General features: G+C 49.2%; 4 protein-coding genes across 6 annotated transcripts in view; 1 reads left to right on the top strand and 3 right to left on the bottom strand.

Moving 5' to 3' along the window:
- LOC127750248 (odorant receptor 67c-like) overlaps positions 1-676 on the top strand; it is a 3079-nt gene extending 2403 nt beyond the window's left edge. The window contains exon 6 of one of the 3 annotated variants that reach the window (XM_052271355.1): positions 500-676. In XM_052271355.1, coding sequence (XP_052127315.1) covers positions 500-571 — 72 coding nt within the window. In that variant the 3' untranslated portion in view covers positions 572-676. The remainder of the gene's footprint in view (positions 1-499) is intronic. The other 2 variants (XM_052271354.1, XM_052271353.1) reach the window with 2 other exon arrangements.
- Positions 677-1888: 1212 nt separating this feature from the next.
- LOC113216009 (pickpocket protein 28) lies at positions 1889-3811 on the bottom strand. Its single transcript, XM_052271356.1, has 7 exons — positions 3712-3811; positions 3461-3546; positions 3300-3368; positions 2971-3144; positions 2676-2760; positions 2430-2504; positions 1889-2089 (listed from the first exon to the last, which is right to left on the bottom strand). The coding sequence occupies exons 1-7, from the start codon at positions 3800-3802 to the stop codon at positions 1890-1892; spliced, it is 780 nt and encodes a 259-aa protein (XP_052127316.1). The 5' UTR covers positions 3803-3811; the 3' UTR covers position 1889.
- A 1474-nt stretch (positions 3812-5285) lies between these two features.
- LOC127750256 (pickpocket protein 28-like) lies at positions 5286-7921 on the bottom strand. The gene is made up of 5 exons (XM_052271365.1): positions 7916-7921; positions 6523-6701; positions 6025-6273; positions 5845-5947; positions 5286-5517 (listed from the first exon to the last, which is right to left on the bottom strand). Exons 1-5 carry the CDS (start codon positions 7919-7921, stop codon positions 5335-5337), a joined length of 720 nt encoding a protein of 239 aa, XP_052127325.1. The 3' UTR covers positions 5286-5334.
- Positions 7405-9912, bottom strand: LOC113216046 (uncharacterized). Its single transcript, XM_026435743.2, has 5 exons — positions 9767-9912; positions 9584-9680; positions 9307-9395; positions 8765-8957; positions 7405-8582 (listed from the first exon to the last, which is right to left on the bottom strand). Exons 1-5 carry the CDS (start codon positions 9833-9835, stop codon positions 8485-8487), a joined length of 546 nt encoding a protein of 181 aa, XP_026291528.1. The 5' UTR covers positions 9836-9912; the 3' UTR covers positions 7405-8484.
- Positions 9913-13169: the final 3257 nt, after the last annotated feature.

Consider the following 13169-nt stretch of genomic DNA (forward strand, 5'->3'; position numbering starts at 1 on the left):
CACTGCCACCAACCTTTTCCGGAAAAGGAGAGGTGAAAAGTTCAGGGTGTACAGTGACTTTTCGATTTTGGATCACAAAACGGGCCCTGCCACGCGCCGTAATCAAACAGTCCTAGGTACCCTGCTCGGCCGACCTGTGACGGGTGACGAGCTCCGGCGGACGGCGCGCAGGGAATTAGTGACCGGCCGGGCGCCTGCGACGCGCGGGGTAGGCCGACCCGCCAAGCGGCCGCGTGGAGCCAGTGGCCCACCCTGGGCTCCCCAGGGGGTTCGCGGGGGAACGTTTTCAAAGACACCCGCACCAGACACAATAAGGGGATGCAGCCGGCAGAGCGTTACACTCTAGGGGCGGCAACCACTTGTTGTACTTCTTAAAATCATTGTTTGATAAAGAAAAGAAAAATGTTTGAGTCTGAGTTAAAATTAAATGTATCGTTTGAGCAAAAGTCACCCAGTCCCAAAGGAATTTTGCGTGCAAACGATAATGTTCTCATTTCAGGTATTGAACCGGAGCTACAGTGCACTACAGACGATACGCGCGGCACGGAGAAAGGGCGCCGACCAGACCTAGGATGTTGACAACATGATGTCAGTTAAAAGGTGAAACAGGAATAAATACATAGATTAGAGAGCGCTCAATGTTTATTCATTCTCTTATTATCATAACATAACACGTATGTGTTGTGTACACGAACCGCCCCTTAGCTCACCCGTGCACTAGATGACAAATATCAACAAATATGACGGGATTTGTGGTGCGCTATTTTTCATGCTAGATTATGAATTGCATTATTAAGGTGGATTCAGAGTTCCCTAAAAGAGAGCGTGATTCTCATGCAAAGCGTGATTTTCACGCCCGGCGTGATGAAAGTCGATCCCTGATTGGCTGCGTGAAGCTTACGAAGCGTGAAAATCACGCCTGGCGTGAAAATAACGCTTGCGTTTCGTGAACTCTGAATCCACACTTAAGGAGACTGTGAATTCAAAGTGGAACTAGCCTACATTGGTCTACAACGAACAACAGCAGAGGCGCATGGTGGTGAGGTGAAGAGTTGAGCACGTAACACACCTTCGACCGTGATCCGCAACTCGATGCATTTTTAAGCGGGTAATGACGGGTTATGTTGAGCCTCGCCTGAGCTGAAAGCGGTGAGCGGTTTGCGACCACGGCGAACTGCTCGCGCACGCGACCTCCCAGACTGAGTATAATCTTTTCATGTTCGCGAGTATGGCCAGTTTATGCCAAGAGGTGGCGTACAGAGATCAACGCGTCTTGCTATAGTTAGTTAGACCAGCCCGCAGAGCACACGCATGTTACTTTGGATGCCCAAATACGCGGCGTTCAAGAACCCGTCGGAAATACGGTTTGTGGGTGCACTCTGCGTGTACTCCGGATGTACTTCGGGGACTCCGAGTGTGCACGGGTCATACTCCGACTGTACTGCGCGTACTCCAACTGTGTTACTGTGTACTCCAAGTCGTCCAGCCCTCGTCTATGCCTCAGCTCGGCAGATGGGCCCGGGGTCCTGGCTGCCTCCCCATCATCCTGGGTGCGCTTGCGGACACACAGAAAGTACAGGAGCTCGAAGAAGCTGATGAGGCTGAAGCCACTGACGAGCGACAGCAGGCCACCGCAGTTCGCTGCGACGAAGTGGGAGGGGGATAAATCGCCTTCAGGAGGGGTGCTCAGGAACAAAGTGATAGAATAGAACAAACGAACGGACGAGGTGGATGAGCGAACGGGAGCGTCGAACGCGCCATAAGGGCCAATGGGCCCGTTCGTTCCCCGCACCCGTTCGTTCACGCGTTCACCGCCTGTTCGTTCGCCGGCCTGGTTCCTGAGCAGGCCCCCAGAAGTCACGGCCATCGGCGACACTGACCATAGAAACTCAGGACTCACCAAGAAACTCCAAGGAACTTATTCGGGCCTCCCTCACATACGGACTGTAATCCAAATCCGAGAATACAAGCTTCACAATCCCGTACAGATAAGGTTCATCGTCATCGTCGTCTCTCACGATATCCGACTGGATGGACCTTGTGTCGTACTGCAGACTGTTGCAGCCGGGTAGGCAGTTGCAGTCAGTGTCTGGCAAACGAGAAAAGAGCGATATCATCGGGATCAAGTATGCCAGCACTACACTCGCAACCGTCGTCGTACTTCTACGGAATACCGCGGAAAGTGTGCATGAAACAACTGTGTTACTTTGTGTGTGTTTTTTGTTGTTTTTTTTCAAATCGATTTGGGCTAGAATTTGACTAGTTCGATTCAATTCGGTTCGGAACTTTTGAGCCAACTCAATTCGATTTAAAGCGAAGGAAATTTTTGTGATTCGATTTGACGGAAAAAACCTCGATTCACACAGCTCTAGAAGAAGTTAGAATGGTGAACTAATTGAATATTCAAGAAAGCTGCTAGCATTTCCTACCTTTGTATTTCCCCTCTATGCTATTTGAGCAGGTTATCTTCTTCGTACTATAACACACCTGTACGCCCTCGATTTCTAGGGAACCACAAACAAAATTAAATTTTCAGAGTTCGTTTTTTTTTATCAGAGCATTGCAGTTGTACAACTCTTTAGTCTAGAATTTAAAACTAAAATCTTGTACTACAGTTCGATTTGTGGAGAACACAAAAGCGGCATATCTTCTGGACTCATTTTTGGGCAACTTACGCGGTTGGTAGAATGCTGTGCAGTTGCACATCTGCCACGTAAGATTCGTTAAGCATTCCAATCGGCAATTCTGTAGCGTGTAGACCTGGACATAAAAGAATAATCCTAATAGCACCAAAGCCCATAAATGTAAGTAATATACGCCCCACATTATTTGCGCATTAAATACACGTACTGTACGCAATGCGCGCCTTTAGTACTGTAACCTGTTAAGCGCATTTTGATGTGCAAACTGCATACTGTGCAACGAATATGCCGCCGGGACGCTTTTGCACAGCTTTTGGCTAATCCATACCCGAAAGAAGTGCAGTTCCTTCTCTCCTGTGAAATAGCAGTTTCGGCTCGCCGGACTATACGATCTGAGGCGTGGGTTCGATATGACCCTAATGGGCTTCATGATCACTGTAGTGCTCTTGCTGTGGGGCACCAAGTAGCTCTGCTGCCCAGACAAAGGGATGTCGGACAGGCTCTGCGCACAGGAAAGAAAATGCCGTAGCCTTTTTTTCTGTTTTTCTTTCTTTTTTTTCCAAATGTATATATGTAAAGTACATTTGTGGGATTTTTCCCACAAATATTTTTTCCAGTGTATCTTTTTGGAACAGAGCGCCGCGCGGTAGCCCCTACCTGTGCGGGGAGCTGTGCTTGTGTGCGGAGATCGACAAAGGGTAACTCAGCGACGTTGTGAACCACCAGCTGCAGCAAACATCCGCCAGGTAGTTATGTCAGTTATGTCACCCGACCATTACGTGAAAGTGTTGTGGCCCATTTGACAAGGTTTTACCTACAGTAAAGTCCGGGTTAGGCACACAGGAGAAGTCGACTTCCTGTAGGGCCACAGTTACGACGGCCATGATCCCGCCGAGCAATCCACCTGCAAAAAAAACGTCAGTCCAAAAGAGGACAGAAAATTCATTTTTACGTCAATAAGTAATGTCAAAATATTGGAAGAGGCAGTGGCTTCCGGTTCTCCCTTTAAAAAAACACACACAGGTTCTTAACATTTAAAACTCTCAACACTCAGAGAGTGCTATACGACCTGCGGCTCGGCGTGGGCAGGTGTTGCTGTTGTTGGTGTTGTCGTCTCCAGGAGGAGGTCCGGGGTAGCCTTCGTCCACGTCCCAGTACATCTGCTTACTTTCGCGATGACTACCACTGTCCAAAGACACGTCGAAATTTCTAAAAGTAAAGTTCCTTCAGCGACTAAACACTTTTGAAGGTTATTTCCGAACAAGCGAAATTGTAAAACGGGAAGAACAAAACAAGCGCACCTCCCATCACAGGAGCGACTCCCCTACCAATTCAATCATATTAGCAGAAGCACTGAATCAATACCCTGAGTGCGCGACTGACGTGAGTCGGGCGTGAGGCACTATTTGTGGGACACACTGAAAACCTTTGAGTGAGGTGTCGTGCTCTAAATGAGTGAGACAATTTTGCCTCGCTCAATCAAGCGATGACTATAAGGCTCACCCTATTTGAGTCATATGCACCGAATTCTCTACTCTGGAGGAGTAAGATTTCCCTGACTTCGCCCAATTGCAGTGAGGAACCTCACTCTCATTGTGTGAGGACCGCAAATTATGACTCAAATTGAGTGAAAGTCAGATATCTCGCTCTCAGGAGAGTAAAATTTTTTGTGTCACTGATCTCACTCTCCTGAGAGTAAGATCTGGCATTTTCAGTGCAACTAAGGGGGGGGGGGACTCAAAAAGCGCCGTGCCTACCTGGTGCACGGATTATGAGGTGGATTAACCGTGGGGGCCAGCGCGTAAATGCGGAGGCCAGGGGACCGCACCCGGCCCGAAAAGTACGAAAAGCGCCGCGCGCCCGACGATCGGCCCTGGGGGAGCCCGGCCCGTCGCAGGCCGGGGGCCGGGGCTCTCGCTCTTGGCACTCGCTTGTACCGTGGACGGGCCCTGGTACCCAAAAACACTTTGACCGATTATATCGTTAAACTGATTTACTGTATTGAATTAGGTTTGTCAGTTTAGGCTTGACTCTAGTTTTGAAAATAGACAATTAGATGCATAGCTAATATCAAAACTGATTTACTGTATTGAGTTAGGTTTGTTAATTTAGGTTTCCTTTTGTTGAAAACACCATGTTTATTTAGACCAAGGTCACCACTGAGTAGGCACAAGGACAGCATAGGGACTTCAAAGGCGTTCTTTGAATAAAACTTCAGTTTAACATGAACATTAATTTTGACTTCAGTGGCGTGGTAGGCCGCGCAGGCAAACGAAGACGCATATTTAGCTCAGCTTCACACGGTTTCAACCTTGTGTGCATAGTCACTGACACCTTCCAACCGCCTGCTAGGTAGGCACTCCAATGCACGCGGCGCTTTTCGTATCATTTGGGCCGTGAAGTGGCAGGGAAGGGCAGGGGTGGCTTGGGACTATGGCCGCGGCGCTTATCGTCCGGGCCTGCGGCGCGTGCATTTAAGGACCGGCCCCGTCCAGTGACCTGTCATGTCAGCTTAGCGCAGGTAGGCCCGGCGCTTTTCGATGCTCCCCATGCCAAAGGAAAGAAATAGCAAGAGGAAGAAAGGAGCGCGGATACAACCCCATCTCGTTTATCGTCTCTACTGAGAAGCCTCGCATAGGTGATTTACTACTCAGAATCTTTAAATGGAGGCAACCCCACAGACCTCGGCCGCCTATGCCAACAAAAGGCTGGTATAACCTACTGACATTTTCAGCCTATACCGCCTCTCGGCGGGAAGCAAGTTATAGGTGTAGCAGACCCCGACGTTGCTCAGGACTGGAACGGGAGGAGGGCAGTTATCATCGTCGCCACCAAACCAAACCCATTTCGTCGTGCCTTGCATGTGTGGCACAACCTACAGAAAAAAGAACTCATTAAACTGAAATAACACCAAACAAATGGAAAAATATTTTTTTTTCTATTTTTTGGTTGATTAAGGCGCTTGCACCAAAAGAAACGCGACATCCGAGATAATGCAACTCCCCCGAGCGGGTGTTCAGGACGGGCATCTGTAAGGTGTAATGGAGATTACACCTTAGGCAACCATCCCCAACTGTTTAGCAGGTTTGTCCTACCCAGCGCGCTGGGGGCGCTACCTTGAGCTCGAGCATTGCCTCGCGAAACGTTCGGGGGGGGGGGGGGCACTTTAGCAAACCCATTGTTTTGTAAACACCAGACTTACACTTTTAAGAAAATTAAAAAATTCTTCATTTGTGGGCATGTTGAATTTTTCAGGCAAAATATCGATGTCACATAGAACAGATAGTACTGAAAGCTTTAGCCTCCTATGGTAAGAAAGAAATACTGATACTTGAGTGAGCACTGATTACCAATAATCCCTGGCAATGCCTAATTTTCTTACTCGTCTTTGCTGAGGCTCTTGGAATCCTTCTTCGATGTTAGCTGCTCCATCTCTGTGTAGTTTAAAAGGGTATAATTTGTCTTGGCAGACGGACATATCGATACCGCAGGGAAGGGGAGCTCGTGCAAGGGCATGCGTGAGGTGCTGGTCAGCAGGATGACCGAATTGCTCTTCCACTGGTCGTAGAGGTTCCCCATCTGGTACATGCACAGGGCAAGCGTCAGCGTGAGACAGAGCGACCAGAATGCTCTGCAAAGGGAGAAGAGAGCATATAATGAACATAGTGAATAGAGGCGACCTCAACCAAGGACAAAAAATATGTTTAAAATGAGTCATTTCAAGGCGGCCTATAGTGTCGTCCCGGTTTGTCGTTAATATGACTTAGTTTGTCATTTACTCCGATTTAATCGTAGAGGTAAACTTTTTTTTCGATGAACGTGGCTATGGGGAAAAGTGCCACTGAATGTGCTCGGCCAGCCAACTTGGACCTCCACTTACTTTTCCGCTGGTGGCCTCCGCTCCTCCACCAGGTAGCGCAGAACCGAGTTACGGCTGTACTCCTTCCAGTTGAGCTTGAAGGCGATCGCCACGCGCCGCAGCCTCGAACACTTCTCCAGGCTGTTTGACACCACGACTCGTGGGGACAGAGGTACCCTTCGGCAGAAACGCCAACAACACTGGCAAATTCACGTCAAGACTCTGTTCCAATTGTTTTACTTACCATCGACAACTGGATTTTTCAGTTTTGGAATACATTTCCGAAAAATATCGGTACGACACACCCTCTCGCGAGCTGTGCAAAAGTGCAAAAGTGACGAGGGTTGTCTCCCGTTGGTTTTCCTCGGGTCCTCGCTGTCGGTCTTCCGAGGTCTTTCCAGTGTTGAAGTTGGTTAAATTTTATATGTTTATGGGAGGTTTTCTGGGGTGTGGGGGGCTAGTGTACACGTTCAATTCTAGTTGCAGACCTGACGTTGACCCCTCGCACCTGCCGGGGGCAGGCGGGGTAGGCTGCCTGGTTGCCTGGTGCTCAGGATCGGCTCAGGGTGGTGAACAGGCTTGTAGGGCGGCCAGGCCCGGACTGTCCCGCCAGCCGCGCTTGCTCCCCTCCCCGCTCTGCCCCCTGTCCTGTCGCCCAGGCCCTTTGTGTATACAGACGGAGTAAGAAAACGCCCACCACCACCTAAGTTCTGTTCTGACAAGGTTCTAAACAAATCTGCCCATGCACTAAATACACTCTAATGGCATTCTTGTGTAAAACCCTGAGTTTTAAAAAAAGTCTCTTCTTAAAAAAAAAAAATGTGTTTGCTATCAAAGCGTTGACGAAAAGAAGGCACATTCAGCGTTTGGACATGCTGAGAAAAAAAAAGTTCAGAACGCAAATCGTTTTTTAGGTCTTTATTCCCCACACAAATGTATGTCTAGAAGTAATTGCCATATGTACTTCCCCGGTATGAAAACCGCAATAGAAGTTGTAGTGAGACAGTGATTAATTTTTTCCTTCATCTAATTAAGTAATGACTAGGCTGGGGGACGGATACCACACGGTTTAAAGCGGGCCCCATAATACACATATATCACAAAGAGACGAGCTACGCACTAAAACTAAACACACAGTACAATGGTGCACCGGGTGTTTCAGAGAGGACACCACAGTGTTCTGGGTTTGCCTAATCCCTTCGCTCGTAAGGCTCTAGCGAGTATGCAATCCCGCGACACTGTAGTGTCCGCTCTGCTGAAACGCCCGGTACATACATAGCAGCAAGCAGACCCAATCTTTTAATCAAAGCAAAGATGTTCATACACAATTAATTTCGGTAGTATGGGGTCACAATTGACGAGGTGACTCGTTTGAGATTTAAAGAAAATACACCCAATCATTTTAAAGACTCACGGTCATCTCCTCATTAATTTGGCAGCAAACGTTTATTTGAAAAAATATCCTATAAACAGAACACAAAAGTTGGTGTCGGTGGGGGTGGGGCGAGGGGTGGGGGTGTCATGGAAGAAGCGATCGACAGCGCGTCGCGTACACCCCACGCGCGGGTATATCAGGGCGCGGAGTATCGCCACCCTTCGTACTAGGGGGATAACCACTGACACATAAATAATATGGTCACGCGGGTGGGCTCTTAAAATTGACTGGCGTAAAATCACAGAAAATTCGTCATTTTCACAAGATTTAAAGACTATTACATGACAGGACTCTATAACGCGGACAAGAAGGCTGCAAAATACGTTATCAGGTCTAAAACTTTACCTACGGTAAATCTTGTTTTCATTCGAACTACGTAAAGGGCATCAATACGTCACTAACAAAATAGTCATTTTGGGTTGTTATGGCGGCCATTAACAAAATATAGACTTGTCAAATCTTACGGCATGGGCAGGAGAATATGTGGGTAGATATGTATACGATGTTGTACAATCATGATGGAATGTGAAAATTATGAGCAATACAACTCAAGTTCCAATGTAATAAAAATGCTCCCTACGATAGTCGTCGTACTTCATGTAGTCGTAGAGGCTGGATACGTTCAGGAGGCAGTACGTCGGAAACGCTGCGAACAAGCAGAGATGTCAGCAGCACAGGTCCGAGAAAGGGAACAAAACCAAACGGGGTTTGGACAGAAACTGGATTATTTTTTGTCTGTAAAATTTATCGACCGAAATCGACCCAACATGAGATGGGGTCCCGAAAACGGACTTTCCACAGAAATCGTTCGGTTCGTTGTCAGCTCACCGATGAGCAGCAAGATGACGAACACCACGAGGGCGCTGACCTCGCCGACGCTGATGACGACCACGTCCGGGTGCTCGTCCGGCTCCGGCAGCGACTGCGCCACGGCCACGCCGTACAGGATGGCGAAGAGCGCGAGCGCCACGGCCTCCGCCACGGCGCACACCAGGTAGGGCTGCATCAGCGAGGGCCGCTTCTGGACAACACGGGCGGGCGTCAGTGTCGGCGGCGGCGTGAGTCCAAAACCACAGTATGAAACCCAAAGCGGCAAGCAAGTTTCTGCCCCCTACCCTCCCCCTCCTTCCCCCGGGCCCGCGCATGCACCAGCGGGCCTCATTCCGATCAGTCACTGCCAAGGTCTGCGACTCCTAAAATAAACACTTCGCGCCGAGCGCCCCATCAGCGGGGCACCCCCTTGACTCGACGCACTCGCGGCTTCTGCTTTACGAGGAGTTCGCCCGCTTAGTTCCGCTTCACCCACTTTCACCGCTCCTTTTCACCTCCCCCCGCTTTCACACTTGTTCACATCCCTCCGCTTCACTCACCAGCCGCACGCCGCGCAGCAGCAGCAGAGATGCGGCAAACAGCAGCATGGCGCCCAGGCCGTTCACCAGGCAGTCTGCACCGTCCAGGACTACAACGTTGAAAAGTTTGTTTTTAAACGTCGTTAAATGTTTGCCAAGTTTAACGCGTGCCAAAAATAATATGAAGAATATATATGCGGCAAGTCTGAAACGAACAGTCCTCTTTCGAAACAATTATTTGGCATGCCTTCTTAGCGAATGCTTTGGCATGTATTCTATTTACTATTTTAGTGCTTACACGCTCCCGCGGATGTGCGTTGTATGGCCGACTCAGCCGTGCCGTCGTCGTTCAGCACCTTCCACGTGACGCGGGCCATATTGCCGACGCAGATGATCTGCAACAAGCCGTTATTCCTGCAAGTTACTGTCCCTCGAGTTGACGGGCCCCATAACGACCAGTACACATGTCGGCAGTGCTCACCCCCACGATGAGCCCCTGCAGACGCACGCACGTCTCCAACGTACAGCAGCAGCAGCCCCGGTCCGTCATGGTCGCAGCGGACTCGCATTCTCCACCTGGTGGCAATTAAATTAAACGAGAACACGTTAAGGCTAACCTAAAAGCAGATGACTTATACTTTTATAATGTTGAGCTTTTACTCACGACTCTCACGTAAGCCTCAGAACCAAAAACTCATAACCAAAAAATTAAATCTCTGTCTCTGTCTGTCTCTGTCTCTCTGCCCCCCCTCCTTCTGGAATAAAACAACGCGTTTTTCGTTTCCACCAGTTTCCGCGTGCATTTATATGCCATTGTCACCAGTTGCCCGCCTCTAACGGGGATCGTAAAAAGTGCCACACGCGGCGACGCTACAGATGGGTTGCTTGGGGGTGGGGGTGGGGGGTCGATCCCCGTGACGTCATCCCGCGCCTTCCCTCCCGCAGGAATACGCGCTCGGGGAGCAAGCGGAGGGCGGTGGCGCCCCCAGGCCAATCGGGAAAAGAGAGCACGGCGGAAGTAATGATGAACAAACTCTGCCTGCTCGTTAAACATGAAAGGGGTCTAAGTGATATGGGGTGGGGTATGAAAGAGAGGGGGGGGGGCTTGGCCCGGCCCTGAACGGAGCCGAGCGCCTGTGGTGTGCAAGTTAGACGAGCCCACCGCACACCACGACCAGACGCCCGCGAACCGTCCGATAGGCAGTCGGTCGGACGCCAAACGCCCGCGAACTGCCGGATAGGCAACGCGCCGCACAACCCCCCGGCCGCCCGCAGAGCTACGCTGTGAGGCGGGTGGCCCATCCGACGGTTCGCAGGCGTTTGGTGTGCGGCGGGTGTGCCTATCACACGGCGACCCCCTCAGGGCCTGTCGGCGGGCGCGTCCCCAGGCACGCTGCAGGGGGAGGGGGAGGAGGAACGCAACTCCAGCCCTCTACATGTACCTTCCGTACCTGTCCCGAACTTTTTCAGCTCCCCCCCCCCCTTTCTCCCGTTCCCAAACTCTGACGCACCCGGACACAGCGCGCGTGCGTCCCCCCGGAGGCGTCTCCCGACCGCGCGGGGTTGGGGCACTACACATGGCCCCCTCCTCCCCCCTTCTCCTCTCAGCCCTACGACCCCTGACCTTCGCCGGGTTGGTGTCCGACCCATGCCCGGCAGAGTGCGCGGGGGCGTGCAAGGGAAATGGAAAAGGAGCAGGATGGAGTTTGGTCGGCTAGGGGTACCTTCCTCCCTACCGCCCTTCCCTCCCCCCTACAGCAAAGTTTGGCGTTCGAGACGAGACGCCTGACGAGCCAGGTGCGTAGCCCCCCGGGGGGAGGAATTCGTGTCGACTTATAGAATTTGCCCGGAAGAGTTCCAGTAACATACCCTGTCCTCGACCCTGCCTCCACCCCCGCTCATGCCCTCGTCCCTAATCGGATGCACTTGCGCGCACAAATCTGGGCCCCTCCCCTTGAACCCTCCAGGGGGGCGACAGGCTGGTGGTGCACTGCGACGTTTCTCTCTTTGCGCTTCCGTTCCGTTCTGCCTGTCTGCCTGTCTCTCTTCCTCTCTTTCTCTTTCCTTTCCCCACCAAACATTCCGTCTCGCTCTCCCGCCCGCGTGGAAGGATGTGCATTATGACTGCAGTTAAAACTGTAGACATCGAACTGCAGTTGCGATATACTATCTGAAACTATAGGTTAACTGTAGTCATTATGCATCTCTTAACTCTTAATTGTTCCGTAATTCCATTTATATAATGACAGCAGTCACACTGCTTTTACATTCACAATGTTGGCTGCATTGCGCTCTACAAGTTGAAACTGTAGTTATAAGTACAGTCTTAGAACAGATATTTGAGTCTTACGAATGAATTTCATTTTAGTGTTACAAACTGCGCTTAAACATAATTATCAAGTATAAAACTGCCATACTTTCGATTTTAATACTGCTGCAATTCATCAAAGCAGTTATTTTTTCAGTTAAGTTTCAATCAGACTGTTGTTATCTTAGACTGAAAACCGCAAATATAGTTTACAGTTTTGAACTGTGCATATGTTGCACTTAAAATATAAGTCGACTTTATGTGACAACGTACACTCAGACCGTCTTTTTAGCGACAGTACTCTAGGGTTGCGAAATTACCGGTAACAATCAATGTTACCGTAAATTACGGTAAAAATCGTAATTTACCGGAAATTTTGGAAAAATTGGAAAAATTCAATTTGAAGCAGAAAAATTGGCAATATACTATTCCTTGGCGATCGAAATTCTTGTGTACTGCCTCAAAAGTGACGGAATAGCCGGTCTTAGCTGTACTTATTGGAATATTTGTGTTTTTCATCTTGTTCTCATCAACATCAGTTGTATATAGAGTTACCAGAAGTAGCACCTATAAAAATCGTTATCTAAAGCTACGCTTTTAAACTTCAGAATAAGGACAAATTTGCTATCTGGTCTCTAAAAAGTGACTAAAAAGGTGATAATATGTCATATTTACTATTCGAAATGTGACTTTTGCTTCTGAAAAGTGAGTTTTTAACTCATTTTGTAGGGTTATTATTACCGTTTTTTTCAACGTTACCAAGCTTTTGGTAAATTACCGTAAATTACCAATTTTTCCGGTAACGTTACCGGTAACATTACCGGCCGTCGCAACCCTACAGTACTCCCTCGTTGCTTCACCTGTGCGATGAGTTTGTCGATTCCTTGGTCGGTGGGGTTTTACGTCGCCTAGCCTAGGCGCGCCCTTCCGAGGGCCTACCTGCCTCTTAGTCCTGCCAAACAACCGGTGGTTCCTCCGTATGCGTACATCAGAAATATGCCCCTTAGCGGGGTCGCTACCCAAGTACCTCACCCTAACGCCAACAAAATTTTTGTTTCCCGGTTAAGAATCGCTTTACTAGAGGCGAAGTTCTGTTATTCGTGATATCGACCAGGGAAGAGGACGTTATAATTATAAACGGGTTTATTCACGAAAAAAAAACGGACAAGGATAGGGAACCCCAGACTGCCACAGTTGAATTACAGAGAAACTGTAGTTAAACTGTAGTTAGACAAGTAGGCCGACGGGCCGGGACCCTTGGCATCACACCAGGTTACTGCGGCACCAGAGCTATCGTGTCGCAGTGGCTCAGTGGTCAGCGTACCGGGCTCCCAACACCGAAGTCCGAGGTTCAACTCCCGTCAACATCCGAGGTAAAACCAGTGAAATAACTATGAGGTAATAACTGAAATGATACAATATGAGGTAAATAACTGATAAGGAGGGAGAAAGAAAGACACAGAGAGGGAAAAAGATATTTTTAACACTATGATTTAGAATCATTTGACACTTAAGTTTAATTATAGTCCGAAACACAGACAACTTGTAGATCGAACTATATTTACATCTGTAGATA

This window comes from Frankliniella occidentalis, unplaced genomic scaffold (genome assembly GCF_000697945.3).
Source record: "Frankliniella occidentalis isolate FOCC.00 unplaced genomic scaffold, Focc_3.1 Scaffold158, whole genome shotgun sequence".
In the NCBI taxonomy this organism is placed as follows: domain Eukaryota; kingdom Metazoa; phylum Arthropoda; class Insecta; order Thysanoptera; family Thripidae; genus Frankliniella; species Frankliniella occidentalis.